Here is a 23232-nt window from a genome sequence, read left to right as displayed (position 1 = left end):
CTAGCACAATCATCACGGATATATTAAATGTGCCCGATAAAACTGGTATTAAATTTTACTTGCTTTCTAGTGTTATGCATCCCTACATTTGGTTCTTGTATGTTCATAACTGCGTGCTCCGTTCACTGTCTGTTCACAACTGGAGGAAACACGCCCAAGACTTACCTCCTAAGACGGAGGCTGTCAGACTTCAGCGTGCGTGGATTGCCCGAAGAGCAGAGCCTGTTACAACCTTGGTTGCTGGGTTTCCCGCAAAGCAGCTAATTCACCAGGTCTGGGGAGGAGCTAAGAATTTGCATTCTATCAAGTTCCCAGGTGAAGCTGCTGCTGCTGCTCTGTAATCATACTTTGAAACTCACTGCCTTAAAGTGCAATAAGGGAAACAGCGAACTATAAGGTCAAACTTTTCAGTTGGCATCTGCAACATGAAAGACTGGTAGTCGCTTTCAAGAAAACAAATGGAATCTTCTAACACTCTAGATCAGTCACTCAAACAAAATCAGATTTGGTATGCTGGTACCATTACCAAAAAGGGTAAAATTAACTCTGTTGTTCAAACAAGTCCCAGGAGATCTAGTTTTGCTCCTTTGTTCAACCAGTGGGAGTGCCCTCTCTGTGCCAAAGATGTTGCTAAGCAACAGAGGCTTGGGTACTGTCAAAGGTCTCGTGAGACACTGGGTAGGTCACATTCTCTACAGGCCGAACTCTACTAACTTGTAAAGGAGATAACTCATATTTACGGAAACTTCCAGCTCTGACATTTTACAATGAATCAAAGTAGTATTGCGGCTCAGAGCAAAAATATCCTGCCTGGCTGTGTGGGCAGCGTGATGAGAAATGTGGATAAGATCCCAGCTGTTCCAGTAGGGTGACTGTGAAGGAGCAGGTGACGCCCTGGCAGCAGTCCTGGCCCGGCTCAGTCCCATCTGAGTCAACGAAGGCCCCCTTAAAGGTGCTGCCAAGGGAGGTCAGTGCTATGCCCAATACCAACCAAAGAATGTAACACACCCAGCATGAAATGCACGTTCATAACTGGCACTGCCCTGATATATCATGACATTTAATCACTCCAACTGCTCAAGAGAAAGCTGGAGCCACGTGCTAGAATTAAGGATGCTATGCTAACCTCCTCAACTGGGATTTGAAATGAGTCTCGTGCTAACAGCTTTCCTGCTCTGAATGCAAAGCAGGACGCCGTGCAGAGGCGGGGCGGCCACCTGTGAAGGGCAGCCGCTGGTGATGCCGCTCTGTCTTCCTGAGAGGCCTGGCTTCCAAATAATCTCCTGATGTGTCCCAGGTGAGGGACTGACCTTCAGATTTCACAGGGAACCTGTAGGAAACATTCTTGTTTTATGCTCTTTTACAGATAGAGAAACTCATACCCAGAGATGACCACAATTTGCTTGAAATCACCAAGGAACCAACCGTGGAACTAAGGAGAGGTGTGAGGCTGTCCAATCTCTGCCCAACCCAGGCTGGCCACATCCAGCCAGCACGAGGCGAGGTGTGAGGGTGAAAGGAACTCAGTTAAAACAAACACCAGCCCTAAGACCCATATGACAAAGCGGCACTAAGGTGAAAGAGGTGGAAAAAGACTGGCCATGGCAGGATCAAGGAGGGGCACACTTACTCCCGCCAAGCCAACCCAGAAAAACACACAGTTCTTTTCCAGACAAACAACTAATGCTTTCTTAGTCTCATGGAAGGTATAAACCAAAACATATTTAGGAAGCTGTTTTTGTTGAACACAGATGACTTAAGTAAAAACACTAAAGTCCATCATTAAGACCAGCCCCTAGCCCCTACTTTCAGTCAGACCACAGCCCTGAAACTCTCCTCACACAAAATTCAGGAGCCAGACTCCCTTCAGAAAAGCTCCCTAAGACAAGGAGCGAGGTCCTTGAGCTGTGCGCCCTGCACTCAGAGCTGGCACCAAGGACGTGCCTGCTGGTGCGGTGGACGGTGTCAGCCCGCCTGGACAGCCACTGACAGCGCGGCTGAGAGCAGGCTCCAGGGAGGCCGGCCAGCGCCCCTGCGCCGCTTCTCACAGCGAGACAGTCCCTGAGCCAACGTCTGCCACCGACGCAGAGGACACAGAGCCCCTGGGCTTACGAGCGCCGTGTGAGGGGAGCTGCTTCCTTGATCTCTTCTAGCACCCTACGTTTATGTGTATCTTCGTGTCATCTTGTTACACTGGGACTTCAGGGCAAGGCTGTGCTCAGCCTATTTAGTCCTGCAGATTTCACAGGTGTCAATCACCTTCTTGGATCCGGCTTCGTTTCTTTGGACACGGAACCCTCACCCTTGGAGAGTTGACTGCCTCTAACCACGGTGGCTTTGGATTTATGATGCTGTATTTCCTTTTGTAGCTCACAACTGAGAAAATATAGACATAATTACCATATTACGTAGAATTGAGCAAACAATGCAATGATACTGGCCCGAATAATGCTAAGCATACGAAGGCTTGGAAATGTATTTTAATTAATACCAGTAGGAAGCATTTGTCTAAACTAAATCAAGGAAAGGGCACAGTGGCAAACTTGGTAAAGGTACACAAATGCTTGCCAAAGCAGCTCTTGAGTGGTACGACTACAGAAGATATTCAGGGGCTATCAAATGAATATCAGATACTCTTTCCACTGTTGGAAATGTTACGGGGCAGGTGCACATCATTCTCCACAAGCCAGGCTGAGGCCCAGCAAATGTTGCTCTGTGGGATGACTTGGGCGTGACCACCAGTGATGACGTCACATAAAGTTCTCAGTGACATAGGATGGAGCTCTCGTCCAGGAACGGGGCCCGAAGAGGCTGCAACATCCAGCCTGCTCGGGTCCATCTGGGCAGCTGAAACCCTTCTGAGACATGCCTGCATCTCTACATGAGGACCAACAGACGAGTTCTTCACGGAGATCGGTCTCTGCTGCCATCCTCAAGGATCCGGGAGATTTGACATTGAAATCTCTGTCAGCACTGAAACAAATGCATCTATCACTGGGCTCCGGCCTTAGACACTGGCAGTTCTCAAATGGCTGCCCTGGATGAAAACAGGCCGAACCTAATTGAACCTTCAGAAGAAATTCAGCCTAGAGAAACAGCATTATCTGAGCTGCAGCACGGCCAGACCTCTGGGCTAACCCAACAGGGGAAACTCATCAAGGACCTTCATTCTGTATCAGCAGCAATATTGTTGATTTTTTAAAAATGGGCTTTGGGAAATTCCCTTTTTCGACAAATCAATTCTACCTGCATCACAGATGTCAGAGATGCTAACGCTTCCACTCTATCACATAAGTACCTGTGAAGCCTTTAAACACACAGGCGCAGCTGAGGATTCCCTTGGTTCTGCGTTCACGCCACTGCAAGTCCTTCTGGACACCTACAGGGGTGGATGGGGCTACCTGGGCAGGAGCTGACATTTTAACTGAAATGGACCTGAAACTACCGTGTCTGGTTTGGTTCTTTTCTCCTCTCAATCCAATTGAAAAGATTAGGGGCCAAGAACTGGCCAAACCTGTTTCTAGTCTTTACTTCAATACAAGATGTGCTAGGTCGATTCAATCATGTCTGACTCTGCGACCCTATGGACCGTAACCCGTCAGGTTCCTCTGTCCGTGGGATTCTCCAGGCAAGAATACTGGAGTGGGCTGCCATTAAAGCAGAAAGAGTTGTAACACCTACTGTGACATTTGCAAGGGGGGACTTCTATTTTCAAACTCTTTATAACTGTTAACTATTTTACATATGGGGGAAGGGGCAAGCAGTAAACGGAGTTAGCTTAAAACTGATATGGCCATTTAAATGTAAAATTTAATGCTCCCTCTCCAAATTAGAATGTTGTCATAAAGCATTTTTGGCTTTAAAAAAAAAATGGAGGGAGGGGAGCTAATCTATCAAATTAAGTGAGAAATCCATAAAAAAATGGCAATAAACCTCTTCTGAAATCCACAAATTTCTATGCTCCCATCTATGAAGCAAATTATTCTGTATATTCTCTAGAATCCCTTGTTGTGATATAAAAGAGCTATTACTTATTAGAGAATGAGTAAGAAAATAAAATTCAAGATTGAAGGGTGAAAAAAAAAAAGATTGAAGGGTGAGCTGGAGAAGGACTTAATTATTCTATCTCCCTCAGGAACAAAAAGAAAGCTCTCTCTTCTCCAGCCTGGCAAGGTCCTCAGTCATCCAAACCGTGAGTCCTTAGACTCAGGACCTCCGACATCCTTCCAAGGTCCTTAACCAACGACACATTTCTAAGTGTCCCTTTTGTAAAATGAACTGTGATTACTATCCTTGAAATGTCTCTAATCTGGTTAGGGAAACAGGCCATGCACAAAAAGACAAGATCAGCAATGACCAGCGTGCCAAATTAGTGCCTGAGGAGAGAGTGCCCAGAGAGAGGCCCTCTGCACTCCCAGGCTGCGAGGGGACAGGTTCTGGGACTGACAGAGGCTTGCCCTCCTCCTCTCCTTGACTGGGCTCCCGTTCTCACTGATCTAAACTGAGCCCCGCTCCCCACCTTCCACCTCTCACAGGACTTTCTTCACGAGCACTTATCTTTGTTTGTGACGATTTTTTGTTTGTACTTGTTTAATATAATCTCTCCCTTTTGACTGTAATCTCTCAAAAGCTGGGTGTATCTATTTTGTTTACTATTTCACTTCTCTACTATGCCCAGCACCTAGAACAATGAGCACACAGCAGGCTCTCAATAACTGTGCTGAATGAATGAATGAGCAAGCTTTTGGCATTTCAACAAGAAGAAATGGAAAAAAGCCATTCCAATGGGGACAAAGGTATAAACCAAAGTGTAGAGGAAAACAGTGGGTAAAGGAATTGACGGGAACCAGAAAAATGGAGTGCAAGATGAGACAGAAAGCCATGTGCAGAAGCTGGAATTGGGTTATTCTCTGCAGAACCATGAATCCAGGCCGAGAAATTTCAGCTTTGTGCTATAGCAATAGGGCACCAGGGAGGTTCTCAGTTAGGGGAGATGATACAAAATATTTAGGACTATGTCAAGGCAGTCACAAGTAACATGGACTAGAGGAGAAGCCCAGGGGAAAGCAGAACACCAAGGTGGCAGCTGTCAAGCTGACACCAGGAAGGCAGGTGGGGATGGAGAGGAAGCACTCAGAGTTAAGGGCATGTAAGGGCTTGAGACACCCTTTACAGAGCCAGGCATGGGGTCATTTATACCACACAGGCTTCCCCAAATCTCATCCATCCTATTGCTTAAAAAAAAAAAGAAACTACTACAAAAGCATCTCTACCTCTAAATTAAGGCCACAGTGAGAGTCCTACAGAGGCTACACACTGCCTGAGAAGGCCTCAGGGACCAGGCAGCCCCTTGGCCTGTCAGGAAGAGAGCAGGTATAGTCACACCTCTGCGCCGATTTTGCCAAAAAGCACAACAGAGGAGAGGCTGAACTCTGCCTCAAGACAGGAAGCGCGGGCAGAAGCTTCACAAGGCAATCAGGAGCCGTCAGTCACTTCACAGAGCAGCTCTCTGTATGGCCTCCTAAGGGGGAAGAGGGGGCTCTGGAAGGGTCACACACACGACCCTGGATTTGGGTTCACTGACAAATGGCTTCCTGTGATTTTTCAGGAGAGTAGGAGGTTCATCAAACTCCTTGATGAGGTGTTACTGGGTGGTACGTGACAAGTAAAACTCCATCAGAATATATAATGCAATGTGTAGTGATGTCCTACGACTCTGAGAGGACCTGAAGACCTGAACGCAGCCAGAGAAGAGCTGGGGTGGAGGCGGTGTGAGAGCAACCACCCGGGCTGAGGGAGAAGGAGCTGGATTTCCTGGCAAGGAAATGAGAAGGTTTGAGGGTGGGAGGACAGAATCGCAGTGTCAAATATCTGCAGAACTGCTAGGCAGGACAGTGTGCAAGATCCAGAACTGATGGGGTGGAAGTCACAGATTCTGACCGGAAACAAGGAAGGAGTGTTCACAATTTCACACAAGTAACGGCGGATGGGAGAAGGGGGTCACTTCGGGTTTCCAAGCTAAAGCTTGATCACCACCTCAGGAAACGTGGAAGTGACTTTGTTCAGATTCCTTCTGATTTCTTGATTTAAGAATTTGAGACCGAGGCTGGGCATGGAAGATGTGCAAGCATGAAGTAAAGGGGGAGCTGGGCCAAGCAGACGAGCCACTGCGGCAGCTCTATCCTTTCCCTGGGCGTGCCTGAATTACCAGTGGGCATCTGTGGGCTCAGGGAGGCGAGAAGGGGAGCAGAGGGGGATGGGGAAGACCTGCCGTGTGCGCATGGGATGGCGAGGCGGTGGTAAAGCCACAAAAAGTACAGGGCCGCCCTGAAGGAGAAACGAAAGAAACGGCGACAGGAACTCGCTCGACTGAGAGACTCTGGACTCTCACAGAAGGAGGAGGAAGAGGAGGCAGTGGCAGATGCTTTTACTGAAGAAGAAGAAGAGAGGCTATTGGAGAGACAGAGGTAGAAAGAGCATCCCGGTTTGCAGTTCGCCACCTTTCCAAGAGTGAATCAAGGGAGTAGTGTTTTGTTTACTGGGCTTTTTTAAAAAGTGGTACACAATAATGGGAATTTGCTTAATGCTACTCAACTGTACACTTAAATGGCAAAAATTACATGAGGAATGGTTGCTGCGGGAGCAGAAGGCACAAGAAGAATTCAGAATAAAGAAGGAAAAGGAAGAGGCAGCTAGAAAACGGCAGGAAGAACAAGAGAGAAAGTTAAAGGAAGAATGGGAAGAACAGCAGAGAAAAGAGAGAAGAGGAGCAGCAGAAGCTACAGGAAAAGAAAGAAAGAGAGGAAGCTGTGCAGAAGATGCTGGAGCAGGCTGAAAATGAGTTGGAAAATGGTGCCACATGGCAAAACCCAGAACCACCCACGGAATTAAGAGTAATGGAGAAAGATCGAGCTAATTGTCCATTCTACAGTAAAACGGGAGCGTGCAGATTTGGAGATAGGTGTTCACATAAACACAACTTCCCGACATCGAGTCCCACCCTTCTTATTAAAAGCATGTTTACAACGTTTGGGATGGAGCAGTGCAGAAGGGATGACTACGACCCCGACACAAGCCTGGAGTACAGCGAAGAGGAAACCTACCAGCAGTTCTTGGACTTTTATGATGACGTGCTCCCTGAGTTCAGGAATGTGGGGAAAGTGATCCAGTTTAAGGTCAGCTGCAACTTGGAACCTCATCTGAGGGGCAATGTGTATGTTCAGTATCAGTCGGAAGAAGAATGCCAAGCAGCCCTTTCTCTGTTTAATGGACGGTGGTACGCAGGACGACAGCTTCAGTGTGAATTCTGCCCAGTGACCTGATGGAAAATGGCAATTTGTGGTTTTTTTGAAATACAGCAGTGTCCCAGAGGGAAACACTGCAACTTCCTTCACGTGTTCAGAAATCCCAACAATGAGTTTTGGGAAGCGAATCGAGACATCTACCTATCTCCAGATCGGACTGGCTCCTCCTTTGGGAAGAGCTCAGAGTGGAGGGCGAGGCTGGGCCCTCACGATGACTACTACAGCAGGCCGAGGAGGAGGAGGAGCCCTGGGCCGGCCCCCTCCTACAGGAGGAACAGGGAGGCCGACCGGAAGAGGAGGAGTAGTCACGGGGCCAAGAAATCTCACAAACACAGGTCCAGAAGCCGGGGAAGGCACAATTCCTGAAGCAGAGGAAGAAAAAGGGACCGCAGCCGTGGACGGGGCAGCCGGAGCCACAGCCGCAGGAGCCGCAGCCAGAGCTCCTCCAGGTCCAGGAGCCGTGGCGGGAGAAGGTCAGGGAGCAGAGACCGAACTCTTCAGAGCCCCAAATCCAAATAAACTTACTGTGTTTTTCAGTGATTGTACACCTTATTTATTACGGCGGCCACATACTTGGATGGAGGGCTCTCGGCTCATGTGGCTTAGCAAGTCTGGCGAAACCGTATGTAGACTGGAACCCTGTTTTAAAATATTTTTATTCTCTGATAATCATAGTGTGTTTATTATAGAGAACCTAGAAAACATAAAATGTATACAGCCCCAAAATTACTTATAATCCTGACCCTCAAAGATAACCAATTAACACTGCAGCATTACTTTAAGTCTTTTTTTCTGAGTATATGAGTGTGTACACATTTTTTTTACGCAAAGATCATGGCTGTAATTGAAATGTTTTTTTCACACCAGACACTGTCCTATTTCATCAAGCCCTAGTCTGTTAGTTTTGCTCACTGCATAGTGTGGCTCTATCAGTTTATTAAGCTATATCCCTATTGTTGGATTTTTAAGTTATTTTAAATTTTGCACTATTAAAGAATCCCATGCTATAAAAAAAAAAAAAAAAAGAATTTGCTAGAAATCATCTTATCAGTCTGTGAGTCACAAAAGAAAACACCTAACAGGCTTCTGTTTGGGACGTCAATAGAGGGAGGAGATGCTTTGAACTTTAATAGTGAAAAGAAAAACTCATGCATTTTCCCAGGATTCCCTCTTCCAAATTACTTTCCTTTATATACCTAGACAAAAAAAAAAATTTCTTTTTCTGGAGTTGGGGAGAAAAGTAAAATAGGGCTGCAATATAATTGGGGTTAAATAAGAACTGAAAAGTAACTGCTAATTAATACCAAAATGAAAATTCAGCTCACCTGTATGCTATTAATAACTACAATCTCATTAAGACTCAGAAGCTCCAACTGGTCTCCCTCATTTAACAACACCAACATCTTAGGCAAGTCATTTCAGCTTGCAAACTTTAGCTTCCTCATTTGGAAAACTGAATCAAATAGTGGACAAGATCAAATAGTTGCTATAAAAATCACCAGGATGCTTGGTCTTGGCAGCCATATTTTGGATCTGACACCAAAAGCAAAAGGCAACAGAAGCAAAACTAAACAAGTAGGATTGCATCAAATTAAAAAGCATCTGCACAATCGAAGGAAATCAGTAACAAAATGAAAAGGTGACCAACGGAATGGGAGAAAGCGTTTGCAAACCACGTGTCCAGATAAGGAGTTAATATCCAAAACATACAAGGAATTCAACTCTGTAGTAAAAAAAAAAAAAAACAATAATAATAATTTTTAAATGGGCAAAGGACCTAAATAGACATTTTTCTAAATTAGACAGTCAGGCTTCCCTGGTGGTCCAGTGGGAATCCACCTCGCAATGCAGGGAACACCAGTTCAGTCCCTGGTCCAAGATTACACACGCCACGGGGCAACTAAGCCCGAGCGCCACAAGTACTGAACCCAAGTGCCACAACTACTGAAGCCTGCGTGCCTAGAGTCCGGGCTGCACAAAAAGAGATGCTGTTGCAATGAGAAAACCACACACTGCAACGACAGAGTAGCCCCTGCTCACTGCAACCAGAAAAAGCCCCTGTGCAACAACAAAGACCCAGCAAGGCCAAAAATAAATAAGACAAACAATCGATCAACAGGTACACGAAAAGGTGCTCAACATCATTAAGCAACCTGGAAATGCAAATCAAAACCACAATGCGCTGTCACCTCACACCTGTCAGAATGGCTGTTCTCTCGGGTCCTACAGGCCAGCACAGAGCTATTCTCCCAGCAGCAGACCCCAGGATGGCATGCCCAAACACACAGCAGATACAAGGCACCGCCCTGGTCTTCCTTGGAGGGTCTGTTGAAAATAGCTCCAAAGCAGAAAGGAACTGGAACATTTATACAAACCACACCACTTCCACTGAGTTTACAATGGCTTCCTGGTTGTTTAAATCGGGGCAGGCAAGAACAGACTGTCAGACAAATTGTCATTTGTAGGCTCCTAGTGAGCTGAGGTAGTTTTCCACCTGTCCAGATAGATAAACAGGCTGCTCTGAGTTACGGACAGGTGGACCCTGTGGCGCGAAGACTGGCTCATTCGAGCTCGTGAGCAGGACAGAGCAGAGTGCCTGGGGTAGAGTCCTCAGCATCGTGGCCCTGCCCAGAATCTTCAGGCCACAAGCACTCCTGTTCCCCACTGGCTACTCCCCTGGGGGCACCAAAAAGGAACATCGCTGGGGAAGAAAGCAGGACAAAGGAAAGTAAAGGAGCTCCAGGCGGGTCAGGCTGTGTTCCAGGAAAACACAGAGCAGAGACAGGATCACATCTCTGAGGGCGAGAGCACAACAGCGGCATCCAGAAAGGAGCTCTGTGTCATTGCTGAGGGTCACAGATTTCAAAGGAAGTCCAAGTGCAGTCCACACTGTTTTCCCAGGGTCTACATAAATAAAAACTCTATACCACGAGTAGTAAGATGTTCTGTAGAATATAAAAACATCTAACAAAAAATAGAAAACCCCTGGCGGAGAAGGCTGAGAATGAAAGGTTGTTAGCAAAGCCTCTCCTTGATGCCACCAGTGAAAATAAGAATGAAGAGGGAAAAAAAAAAAAGAGGAAAGAGGAAAAAAGTAAAAAGACAGGAAAGAGCAACAGATGAAAACGAGAGAAAGAGCAAAGGGGTGAAAAAAAAAGAGAGAGTGAGAAAAATAAAGGAGTGGAACTCCCCTGGTGGTCCAGTGGCTAAGCACCTACCTGCCAAGGCAGGGGACACGGGTTTGATCCCTCGCTGGGAAACTAAGATCCCACGTGTTGCGGGGCAGCGAAGCCCTGAGCCACAGCTGCTGCGCCCTCACACCAGAGTCCGCGCTCGGCAACTAGAGAGAGAAGCCCCCAGAGCAAGCAGCCCACGCACCGCAAGTAGAGAGTAGCCCCTGCTCACAGTGACTGGAAAACACCCACTCACGGCAACCAAGACCCCAGGAAGCCAAGAGTAAGTAAGCAAGCAAATAAAAGAAAACAGAGAGGCAGAGTGAGTAAAAAGATAGGAAAAACAGCAATGAGGAAATCTGGAGATGCAGGCAGGGGTGGCCACACTGATCTTCTCATCACTGGCCTACTGCAGAGCCAGGACCAGCTATGGAGATGCCCATATTTACATATATGTTTAATCTAGACTAAGAAAATCACATGGATTTATCAGACAAAAGGCCAAAATTGTTTACTTAAGGACTCTATACCCTGTAGCTCAGATGGTAAAGAATCTGCCCGCAATGCAGGAGACCCGGGTTCGATCCCTGAGTCGGAAAGATCCTCTGGAGAAGGGAATGGCAATCCACTCCAGTACTCTTGCCTGGAGAATCCTCATGGACAGAGGAGCCTGGCGGGCCACAGTCCATGGGGTCGCAAAGAGTCAGACATGACTGAGTGACTAACACTACTGCTGCTATTCAATAAATGAGCTTATTTTTAAATTATGAAAATAAAAACACCCTCAATTCTACCAGACCACTTAAAACCAAGGGGAATGTAGAGGTTCTAGGATAAAAGTTGTGACTCCTGAATAAACCTAGAAGCAACGTAAATAGTCACTCCAGGCTCCAATCTGTCCCCAGAGGTAGGAGGGTCACATTCTTGAGTGGGAGGCTGTGCTCAGCAGAAAGGACTTGTTTACATAATAAAGAACAATACACAGTGTAGAACAGTGGGGTGGGAAGCTCAGCCACGGTCAGCGGAAACTCAAGCCCAAATCTCTGTTTTAGATCTAAGGTATTTTCTTGCACACCTGACCCTCAAGGGTTAAAAGCAAGCAAAGCCTCTGTGGAGTTGAACCAATCAGCATTTCTCTCGATGACATCATGCCTCCAACTGGACAGCCCGCTGGAAAAGCATCTGGGACCCAGCCTGGGAGGGTGCCCTCCTGGCTGCTGCCCTTTCACTCCACGTGGAGGGACTCAAGGTCCCTGCAGCTACCATTTCAGTCAAAACCAGGACACTCCCCAAACCCCTGGCCAGAGATCACTCTGTTTGCGCAAAATGTATACAAAGCATGTCCCTGTTCTTCACCCATCTCTCACTAGTTTAATATTGATGAAAGCTGATTATAAAACACAGATTCATCACTTAAGCCTTTAGCTAAGTTCTAAATGACTCAAATGTTTACGCTAAGTAGACCAGCGGCCTTCTGTGGCTTCTCCTTTCCAGAGCTTCAATTCCATTCAAAGGCAGGTATGAGTGAGACCTATCTGATCCCTTAGGACTTTTTATATATTCAAACTACTATCTTACCAGACACCAATTGCTACTGCCGTGTGTGTGTGTGTGTGTGTGTGTGTGTGTGTGTGTGTGTGTGTACCTATGGGTGCACTGTGCAGTGCAGTGACAGAGGATTAAAATACATCTAGGGAGCTGATGCAGGAACACACAGCTGAAATGCTGTCGACACTGCCAACCGTGTGGAAGCAGAACAGGTTTCTTCCCTAGAGTTGGAAGTGGGAAAGGCTTCCAGTTAAATGATGAATTTCTCCTGCTCCCCAGCACCCTGAATAACCACGCCTTCTGGTTCATCTGCAAATGAAGGTTAATTTACAATTTACATGCAAGAGTCACGTTGACTGCTCCAGCACACGGCCATCTATGGTTGTTTAGACTTGACAGAAACCGTGCTAGAAACGTTTGTATCACTTATGATCCCTGCAGGAAAAAGAAGGCACATTCGAACTGGGGAACCGAGGGAGCTAAATAAAGGGATTATTGGTACAGGTTTGCGTTGGGGACAGAGAGCGGAACACGGATGGAGCTCCAGACCTGGAGGGTCTGGGGGAGGAATGTTACCAAAATGCACAGAGAACAGCTACTGAGACAGGGTCTCTCTTTCACAGGGCTGCGGGGCTTCAGTAGAGCAACCCAGCCAATCCAAGATTTCCTTGGCCGAGTGATGCAGTTCACACAGGTCACACAGGCGCACAGGTTACTCTGGGGGTACACAGGCAGGGAGAGAGGGTGGGGAACACACTGAAGGACAGATGGAAGACGCCACGCACCTCGTCTAACAACCAGAGAGCAGCTAGAAGAACAAACTAACTAAGCCGATGATATAAGCAGAGACAGGATACTGTGCTTTTCAGAATGAGGACCTGAACCCAGATCTTACTGACACTGCCACAGCAAGCCATCCCCGATATGCAGCCATTAGGTAAGGAAAGCAAATTATAAACCAGCAAAACTACTAAGATCTCAAATTTGGATATATATCAAACATTAACAGGGACTAACTATGTAGAGAGCTGAAGGTGATTTTCCCACTCCTTATCTATATATTTTACAGTTCTATTTATGTTCAGCCTCTCAGTTTACCTTCTATGATGCCACAAGGGATTGTTAAGACAAAGAAGGTGCTGATTTGAGTGGAGAACACAGAAAGTGTCTACTGAAGATGGGATTTACAGCGCCTCTTAGGCTGAGCACTCTTAAAAGCAAACTCTTATTAGTTCTTTGTTACCAGAAACAACAGAAAATAGGGGGAATACAAGCATCACCAGTGGCCACTGTCTCAGAGGTTGCTCCTAACCAGGCTAACTTCCAGAATCCTCAGACCAGGGCGATCAATAGGGCCCACAGTAACACTTGTAAGGAACAGGCTGCATGTGAAAACAGTGACCATCCATTGCGCATGTGCCCAACATACATCACCCCCACACCCAGCCAATCAAGTGGCCACACAGGCCCGGACGCAGAAGGGACATCGGAACAATAAAGGGGAGAGAGGCTGCGGATTGCTCTCTAACCTCTTCCCTCTCAGGGAATCGGGCAGAAAAACTCATTAATTTCTCAAAGAACAATGTAGGGCACCTGCCCTCCTCTCCCAGGCGGGGCGGGCTCTTCCATCTTGGGTGGGGCAGAGTCAGGCAGGAGACTGAAGCACTTGAACTTTCCAGTCTTCACCAACCCTTCCCCCAAAGCTCTGCCTTTCTCAAGTTCTGAAGACGCTCCAGACCCCAGTTCTCTCCCTCCAAAGCTGCAGGCTAAATAACAGTATTAATATCTACCGTTCACTCCACACTTTATGCCTACTGGGAACTGTGCTGAGTGCTAAAACATACCTAATTGGTAAAAACACCTCTGAAACACAGACTTGACCGCCTCTGGTTTCACAAATGAGGGTAACCACTCCGAGGCTTCCTGGAGCCTCCCACACGGGGGTGAAGTTGATGGAGCCAGGTCTACTGACTCCGGAGTGGGGCCCCACGTGCTGCTCTGTGCGGCCTTCCAGGATCAGCCCGGCCAACCCACGGGCAACCCCGTCTGCGCAGGGGTCGCAGCTGTCCTGCCCCAGAGCCCCCCTCTTCCTCCTGGCCCCCCTGGTGAAGAGTTGAGCTGGGCCCACGCTCCTTCAGGGCAGCTTTCCTGACCCCTTGGAGAGCTAATGACGACAAAGAAAATAAAATTGTCAAGCACAGGATACAGGCAAAGCAGCCTTCAGGCAGGGGTCAGGGTGGGTGGCGAGCAGCCATTACTTAATGCCCTGCTCTAGGGAAGTCTGCCAAGCTGTGCGTTTAGAGCCAAACAGGGTGGGAAACACTCCTCAAGTTTCTCTTTAGATAGAGATATCCCCCAAAACCAAGTATAACATGGCCCGAAACAATACTGAAGGGTTAAACGTAAAGTGCTCTGTTAATGTTTACTATGCAAGCACAGCTTCATCTTCTGAATGCTTTCCAAGGAGTCCTCAACTGCCTTTAGTTTTTTCAAACTTAAAATGTAGCAGTGCTTCTGGTGGTTAGCCTCACCACTGCCTGGCCCAGGAGTCCCTGGGTTCCCTGTATCCACCAGCAATCTCTACCCACCAAGACGCTATCAGCGTACACCAACAGGGCCCGGACAGCCTGTGAAGGATCGTCCAGCACTGCTGACCGCCTGGGGTGGAGGGTGTGCTCAGGGTGAGACGTAAGGAAGGCGTGATTCGTCAGGCTGGACCAGCAGCCCCTGTGAAGAATCCTGAGACACTGCCGGGATGCCACATCACCCCCTCCCTTCTCAGCCTCACGTTCAAAGTCCTCTCACTCTCTGTCCCAGTCTCACCTTCCGCCCTTACTTCTTCCGCTCCTCGCCCACTCTGCACTCTACAGGAGCCACGTGATCTAAGCTCCCCCAGACCCTCGCCCTCGGACCTGCTCTCTCCACCTCGATGTCCTTTCTCCATCCCATGACTCCAATCTGGTTCTAACCAGAACACCTGGCTCTTGAAGTCCATGTCCAACTCCACTTCTCTGTGACCCTTCCTGAAGCCCCCTTTCCTCCCTCTCATACGCCCCGTCTCTGCCCACCCCACTCCCACTGACGCTCTTCTCTGTTGATTTCTCCTGCCACTTCAGAGAATATTGTCTCTTACTCTTAAGCTGCCTTATCCTACACTTGACTGTAAGTTAGAAAACCTCTGTTTTGAAAAACAAAGGTAGAGCACACACCCCTACAAGCCCCTGCTCTCCTGAGTGTCGTCTCTTGGGCACAGGCGCTCTCGAACACCAACCACCTTTCCTTAAGTGGCCTGGCATCTCGCACAGGCTCACCACCAAATCCTAGTTTGTTAAACAGTGAAGAGTTTCTCTGGCACAGGATCTTCCTGTCCCTGACCAAACAGTCCTAAACCTCATCTTATCTGGAGATGAGTGCTGGAGGAATTAGCCCCGCCCTGCTCCCATACTGGGAATGGGATTAGCTCTGGTTTACATAACTATTACAGCTGCAGCCCGGATGGGCTGGGCAGGGCATTTAGTCTACAGAATGTTCAAATGGACATGCCAGCTGCAGTGGTCCCCTCCTCTTTGAGAGCTAAATTCATCTTGTGGAAATGTTCCGGGGAGACAGATCCAGTCCGCTTCAAAGTCAGCTTCCTCCCAGCTAGAAGCCTGTGAGGGCAGCACTTGAACATTCCCTGCATGTTTACCACGCTTTGAGAAACACATTCTTCTGCCCAGGAAGACATGTCACAGGTCACTGCAAAATACTTGGGCACATACTTCTATTCTATAACAATGGCTCTGAAAGGAACCTGGGCCTCAGACTCCAAATGTGTTCTCCTCACTAATCACTCTGTTTCCTGAACCACCTAGCCCTCTGCCCCACCAACCCAGGAATGTGGGATGGGCAGAAGGTTCTGCTGGGAGAGCATGTGGTCTTCCTTGGAAAAACAGGAGAATCACACGTGGCGGGAAACAGAAAATCCCCCTCTGGTCCCCTTTCCACAGCTTCTCCCAAAGCCCCATCCCCCGAGCCATGCATCTCCCCTCTTCCTCCTGAAGGCTCACAGGAAGTCCTCTACTTCTTCCGCAGCATCTTCAGGGCGAGCCTGGCTCCCTCAGTAAGGCCGATGGGATCCAAATATTTCCAAACAGCATGTCACTTCTAGGAACCGCTTCTCCCTCAGTCCTGCTCTGCTGGGCCTCCGCCCTGCAGATTAACCATGAGTGGACCTGTCCTCTGCCACGCAGGCATGAAGACCCCTGTCCTGGCTCCAGGGCACCTGCCCCCTCCCAGCTGTCAGAAACACTCTGGTGGAAGTGTGAGGGAAGCCGGCAGCCGCAGCCCCTACTCTAGTCCTGGGCATCGGCACCCGGGCGAGCACGGGGGGCTTGGCCAGCCTGGCTCTCTTCCCTGAGATAACACGCAGCCTTACCTCGTCCCACTCAGAGGCGAAGGAGGGCGACTTCTCCAGCCTCTTCTTCCCGATGCTGCAGTTGGACAGGGACTCACTCCGGCTTCCCATTGTAGCGTCTTCCGTGGGGGAGCAGGTCAGGAGATCAGAGTCAGACTTGGACAAGCTGCGGCTGAGTTTGAGCTCAGCCTTGGGTCTGCTGGTGGGAGGGGCTCGGCTCCTGGCCCCGCTCAGGTCACCTTCCTCCTCAGCGCCCCCAGGGCGTGGAGAGGCCGTGCGTGTGGAAGTTTTGGGGTGCGTCTGGCTGTGGGCGTGGGGCAGGCTTGCCGGGTGGCCCACTCTCCTACTCTGGTCCAGCACGCGGGGTGGGGAGGCTCCGGACGCACGCCTGCCTGTCTGTTCCAGCTGCATCTCCTCGGGGCAGGCGCCCTGAGCAGGGGACCCTTCGCGATGGTTCTGGCCAGGGGCAGGGAGCAGCTGGAGAGGGTCCTGCCCCGCCTCACACACTGGGGAGGAGCCGTGGAGGAGACCTGAGAACTGCTCCGGGACCTGCCCGTCCTGCCCCTCCGCAGAGTCCTGGCTCCGGCCGCCGCTGCTCCGCCTGTGGTCTTGGAGTGGACGGAGAGACAGAGAAATAACAAAATTAAACGCGGCAAAAACCAACGAAGTTCCAATGCAGCAAGCACACGGCCGAGCAGAGGAATTCAGAAGCAGGGGAAAAGGGAGAGAAGCTGGATGGCTGGGGAGCCGGCAGAGGGAGAGAAGAGGAGAGAGGAAGTCAGAAAACACAGTTTAGTATTGTTCTTAATGTCCAATTTGTACCCTAAGTCAGAGCATTTATGAAATTCCAAACACTGGCCTGATTAATGCTATCTGGCAGCCTTCCTTGTTAGATTTCTGTTAACATTAACGACCAGACCTTGCTATATAAGGCGACAGGAGGTGCTAACTATATCCTACAGAAAGGACACAAGTGAGAGAACGAGTGAACACGGAGTAAAAGTGAGAGGGAGGGAGACAGCGAGTGCCCCAACAAGCAAGCGAGAGCAAGCGAGACTCACTCCTGGAACATCTGATACATTTCCATAAAGGCCAAAGTGTTATTTAGAGCCACCCGCCCTCCCTTCCTCTGGCAAGCAGCAATGTGGGGGGGTGGGGAGGGGAACAGAAGTCATGATCCACAACCTGCAACTCCTGGAATTCCTTAACTGAAAGTGCAAAACAAACTAGCAGAGAAATAAATGCTTCCTTCCTCAGATTTGGGGGGGTGGGGGCGGCGATTCAGAGTTCCACGCCTCATCCTTCCTTCCTTAGGGAACACAGACTATTTTTTTTTTTTTTTTTTTTTTTGAGAATGTGCACATCTCACTCTTTGCAAAGCCTCCCAGCTGCCCCTATTTGTTTAAGTTTAACCTTAGCTGATCCACTGAAATCAAAAGGGTCTGATTTGTCAGTGCCAAGAGACATGTGCCGTGCTCCTGAGACGGCCCCAACATCCCGGAAACCTGACACTACCAGCTCGTGAGACCAGCCACTACTGTATGCTCCCCGATCGACCAAATACCTCTGCCCTGAGGTAGCATAAATAATTGAACAAATCAGAGTCCAACATCGGTATCGCGCCAGGACGCCGAACAGGCTCTCCCTGCACGAACCCAGACCTGTTAGCGATTTTAACCCATATCGGCAGGGCAGATGACAACCCTGTGCTGAGCACTAGTTCACACTCCACGGCTAACGTTCAACCTGACTTTCTCTGTAAGTGGAAATGTACGGTACCGACCAAACGATTCTCTAGTCTGCACAAAGCTCTCCAAACTGTTCATGAGATCAGAGGATCCTGGAACCCAAAGGGTCAAGCTCAACTATTTTTACAGATGAGAAATCTAAGGCCCTTAGGCCTCCGGTGGTTGGTCTGGAGAGGTGGGGGAGACCCAGGCGTCGGCACACCTGGTTCTGGTCCTGCTATCTGCTCTCTCGCTGTGTGGCCTTGGCAGTGATCTCATCTTGCTGGGCTTCAAGATCTAAAATAAGCAGGTTGCCAGCATGGTCCTTAAAAATCCCCTTTATGTTCTGACAGTGCTGAGAAGGCGCGTCCTCACCACACCGCGACGGCGCGCTTCCCCTCGGGTTGGCAGAGCCCCGCTGGGAGCCTCTCCCACGCCTGCCTGCACAGCACGCCCCCTCCTCACCCGCAGGCCTGCAGTCCCAAGGCCGTCAGGCGAGGAGGGCCGCGCTTCACACACACAACCCCGCACTGTCCAAGCCCGACGCCAGGGTCCCCCAGTGCTAGGTCCGTGTTTCAGGAAGAACCCCAATAACCAGCTCTCCAAATGCTGAGCCCGTCACCCGAAGGACGGTTTGGTCCACAGTGGGCTCGGCTTTCGGCCGGTCTGCAGAGGCCGAGGAGGGGCGGCCACGGAGCTCCACTTGGCAGATCTGAGGACTCACCCACCGGAGCCCAGAGGCATGAACTCTGGCATCTCCTTCCTCTGCTCTTAACTGCTTTGGGGCTTTCACACCCCAAAACCCAAAGGTCAAGTTCAGAGCACTGAATACGCCCTGAACAGCCTGGATCATATCTCCAGGGAAGAAGTGCTGCGTACATGAGTTCTGCATGGCTTCATTCAGGCCTCAGGAAGCCCGGACTTTGGGGGTATGAACACCACGTGAGTCAACTGCCAATGTGCATGAGGCTGCCCATGACGCTGACAGTGGGGCCACACAAGCACCTAATGGTGATTCGGGCCAATGGAACTTCCTAGGGGAAGTGGGAGTCAAGCAGAGTGGAAAACCGGCCATCTCCAGGACCTTATCCTAATGTCCAGCTTCCTCTAGATCCTGGTCCAGAGGGCAGTGACCCCTGACCGCATCTGAATGTGAAAGAGGGCGCTGGTAACAGGCTTCTCTTCCTTGGCCCCAGCTTCTAGCTCCTTACTTGACAACTTTTTTGAGGAGATGGGAGTCCAACAACAAAAGAAAAACACCAGTCCAGAACTGGGACCCAGCCAGGCTCACACTGCCTGGGTGGACCTTGGAACCCAGGCCACAGAGCATGTTCTGACTGCTGCTGGCATCGCCAACAATGAAGGCCCTGTCCAACAGCCATGCACTCAAGTGGGCCATCAATGCAGAAAGAGAGACAGATGCCAAGAGCTCCCTAACAGACCGATGCTGGAGGAAGGAAGTGGGCAGAAAAAGGAATGGAAACTTATGGCAGGAGGAAATATGCAAAGAGTAAGAATTTCTGATGGCCATAATCCCGTTAGAGAAACCACAGTCCACCAGAGTACAGGAAATCATGGGAAGGGATTCTTATGTGACACAACTCACCCAGGAATTCCCAAGGAAAGACACCTTGGCATCTGAAAAGCTTGTCAAGATCTAAGAACCTGAGGATCTCAACAAGCTAGCATTCTCTTTCCCATAAAATACAATATCCAAGGCTAAGCTAGATTTCCTGGCAAATCAATGAGTGGGAAAAGATCTACTCAACGGTTCCTTCCTTCAGTAAAATCAGGATAATATTAGGTCCCTTAGGGACAAGGTGTTAACAATATAATACACTAATCAAAAGCCAGATCTCCCCCAAACTCCAACACCAAAAGCCAGCTCTTAAGTAAATTACTGAACTTCTTTGTGCCTGGCAATCTCATCTATAATTCTGGGATCTTAATAGTAGTTATTTCATAGGATTGTTATGGGAATTTTATGTGCAAAGCATTTAGACCATGCCTGGCACATGCCAGCTCCGAACAGATGTTAACACCTGTTCTTATTCATATTTTGTTCACAGATGAGACCTACTACTTCCCTGTTCCTCACAGGTTGTCACAAGGGTTGTCAACGTGTTGTTGACACGTTATTGTCAACATGTGTTGCACATGCCAAGTACAAACATCATCCTTGTAGGTCTCGACGCAGGAGGAGGTGACCAGAGGTGAGACAGGGAGAAGGCTGAAATGAGAATCAGCCCAGTGAGAAACAGGGCCCCGCGCTGTTGCTGTGATCCCTCCTCCATCAGCACACGTGTGCGAAACATGTCCATCTTCAGGGAGCACCCGAAGATGCAGAGACGGAGGCACGGCCTCTGCTCCATCAGCCTCTCAGCTACTGGAAGCGACCAGCGAGTACAGAAACAACTAGAATTCAAAGCAAAGATTAAAGAAACGTATAAACCAAATGCACAGCACAGTGAGTAGTAACGAGTGTGTGATACCTTTGAACCGAGAGGCTTCTCAGAGGAGGTAGATTCTGAGTTGGACACTGAAGGAGAAGGCCTCAGAAAAAGTGGAACTACATTAGAAAAATCAGAGACAGGACCCTTGTGCCCAGGACTCACGGAGTCCAGAAGAGAACCCGCGGGCCCACGGCCGTCCGTCGACTGAGAGTCACCATGCTCCCGCCTTGGGGGTGCCACAGCTCCTCCAATGCTCGTCCTCCCCTGCCCACGGCCCTCCTCCCACCTGCCCTTCCAGGAGAGGAGCAGAGGGGACGGGACGTGCAGAGGGCTGTGTCCCCACTCTCGCCATACATCCAGGCCCGCTGCTCCACTCAACAGCAGGGCACACCAGCATGCTAATTCCCAGTCCCTCAACTTTCCATTTTTTCCTTTTGTCCTGTGAGCTGCTGAAGCAAGGGGTCTTCTCTGATGCATTTTAATTACTATGATGATCCATGGGGATTCTCAAGCATTTTTGAATAATAACATTTTAACATTTACACATTTCCAGTCACCTCTGCCAGTTTAAATGAGGGCTGAAAAATGCAGCATGTGAGAGGACTTGCTATGTTAAATCAATCCTCAGGCTCAGAGGAGAAGGCTAGGTTACTCCAGTTTCCTGGGCTGTTCTACTTTCTTTGTGCCCTTAGGATTAGAACCTTCCAAACGCTTAGTCACAGTGGTGAGCATCAGAAACTGTGTGTGTCCAGGGAACTCCCAAGTACATGGATGCTTTTGGAGGGTCATTGTGCTTCCCTCGAAAAGAAGGTACTGAGTAGGTTATCCAGACATTTGCTGGAGACCATGATCTGACAAGACAAATAGACTGAGAGTCCACACTGTTCCATGACAACCTGAGAAACAGAACAAGAGCCGGACTGGGATTCAGGAGGCCCACGTTGGAGCTGCAGCCCGTGACTTTTCCTCTCTGGGTCTCTCTCAAAAATTAATGGCTGGGATGCATTCTCCAAGGCTTTGAGATTTAGTATGGTTTGAATCTGTGATTAGATGACCTAAGTTCCCTTCCAGCTCTGTGACATTAAAACATGAATAGTAGCAGGCCTTCAGGGAAAATGATTTAACCTCATGATTAAACAGGCTTTGGATTTGGCCACGTTAGGGCTTAAGGGCCAGCTCTAACACCTAACTTTTTCTTCCTCATCTATTAAACAGGGATAAAAATAGCCTCTACTCGGAAGATTTGTCTGGAGATATGCAATGACCTAATCAGTGTAAATGAACCCAGAGCATGGCTGGCCCGTAAGAAGCATTCAGTTAATGGAAGTTGCCATCATTAGCATTTTTCATTTACAACGGTCTCCAAAGTGTTCTTCATGCTAACACGGCGCCGAGTCTGGTTTCCTTTACCCCAGCTCAATAGAGAAGACTGGTTTCTTCTAAGTGAACCAGGCAGAATAAAAGTCAAATGCCAGGGCAGGTCCAGCCATCTTGCAAGTTTAGTGCAGAGCTGTGTGTGACCGCACCGTGGAGAACACTCAGGTCAGGAACCACCTCCTCCCGACAGCGCCCACGGGCACGGCTCGGCTCTGAGACTCAGGACCGTTCTACTAGGCTTGGTCCCGGTTACCTGACATCTCCCCATTTCCCTAAACTCTTCCCTAAGAGTCTGTTCACGGGCTGTTGTTGGACCTCTGGCCCCTCACACTTCCCTGTTCAGTATCACCAGCTCTGCCTGGATCAGCTTCTACTCGGCCATGATACTTAACCAGGCCTGATTTAACAGCACACTTGCCATCTCCGTGTCCCTTGATCTTTTGCCAGTTCCAATACTGAGTATTCACAACCATTTGCTTTCTCTTCTCCAGTTGCTGGAATGTTGAGCCCTGCTGAATACTCAAGAAACAACTGACTGAGTCCTCTACCAATTTAACTCAGCTGTCTTCCAACTGCTACCAAGTATTATGTATTAGCTCCTCTGTGCCAGACATTGTGCTAAGCATGTTCTCTTTTAATATTCACAACCACCACGAGGGAGGAATCTGTATCCCTATTTTATCCATAGAAACTGAGGCTTAAAGAGGTTACACAGCTTCCTCAAGGCTGCCAGCCAAGAAGTGGGAAAGAAGGAACTCAAATGCAAGCCTCATTACCAGGCACAGTCATGCTTTTATTCACCTCATGAAAACTATGATTTCGCCATAAGATCAATTCCTTGCCTCTTCCCTTGGTGCCAATACTCTTGGGAGGATAATTGCACCAATTTACTGAGATGATTTAGATCAAACCTCCTTAACTGTTTTTAACATCATGTCAAAATCTGGGGGTAATATTATCTCTTCCCACTTGAGAAGTGTATCTTCTCATCTAGGATTTACCAAAGGCCATCTCATTGCCCAATTATTTTTCTAGTCTTTTATCCTTCTAGCTCTACTATATTCTTTGACACTGTTTACTAACTGTCCCTACTCTCTCCTCCTTTCTTGGTCATGGGACTTTTTTAGACTGGCTCACAGCCACCTAGAATAAAGACTGAATTTTTCATCTTTGTGGCTAGGTATAGCCACAAGTTCTGGCCCATGGGTTATTAGTGAGAGTGGTTTGTGCAACTTTTGAGAACCGTCTTTAAAG

At 48.8% G+C, this 23232-nt stretch overlaps 1 protein-coding gene and 1 pseudogene across 8 annotated transcripts in view; one reads left to right on the top strand and one right to left on the bottom strand.

The window, feature by feature from the left end:
• The window catches only part of ANKS1A (ankyrin repeat and sterile alpha motif domain containing 1A), a 166563-nt gene that overhangs the window by 44146 nt on the left and 99185 nt on the right, over positions 1 to 23232 (bottom strand). For all 8 annotated transcript variants that reach the window (XM_061146496.1, XM_061146498.1, XM_061146495.1 and 5 more), the window contains one exon: positions 16443 to 17029. In XM_061146496.1, coding sequence (XP_061002479.1) covers positions 16443 to 17029 — 587 coding nt within the window. The remainder of the gene's footprint in view (positions 1 to 16442; positions 17030 to 23232) is intronic.
• LOC133059426 (U2 small nuclear ribonucleoprotein auxiliary factor 35 kDa subunit-related protein 2-like) lies at positions 6312 to 7840 on the top strand (annotated as a pseudogene).

The sequence above is a fragment of the Dama dama genome, chromosome 7 (genome assembly GCF_033118175.1).
Source record: "Dama dama isolate Ldn47 chromosome 7, ASM3311817v1, whole genome shotgun sequence".
In the NCBI taxonomy this organism is placed as follows: domain Eukaryota; kingdom Metazoa; phylum Chordata; class Mammalia; order Artiodactyla; family Cervidae; genus Dama; species Dama dama.
The sequence above is the reverse complement of the archived record's forward strand: the minus strand, read 5'-3'. Positions and strand labels throughout refer to the sequence as shown.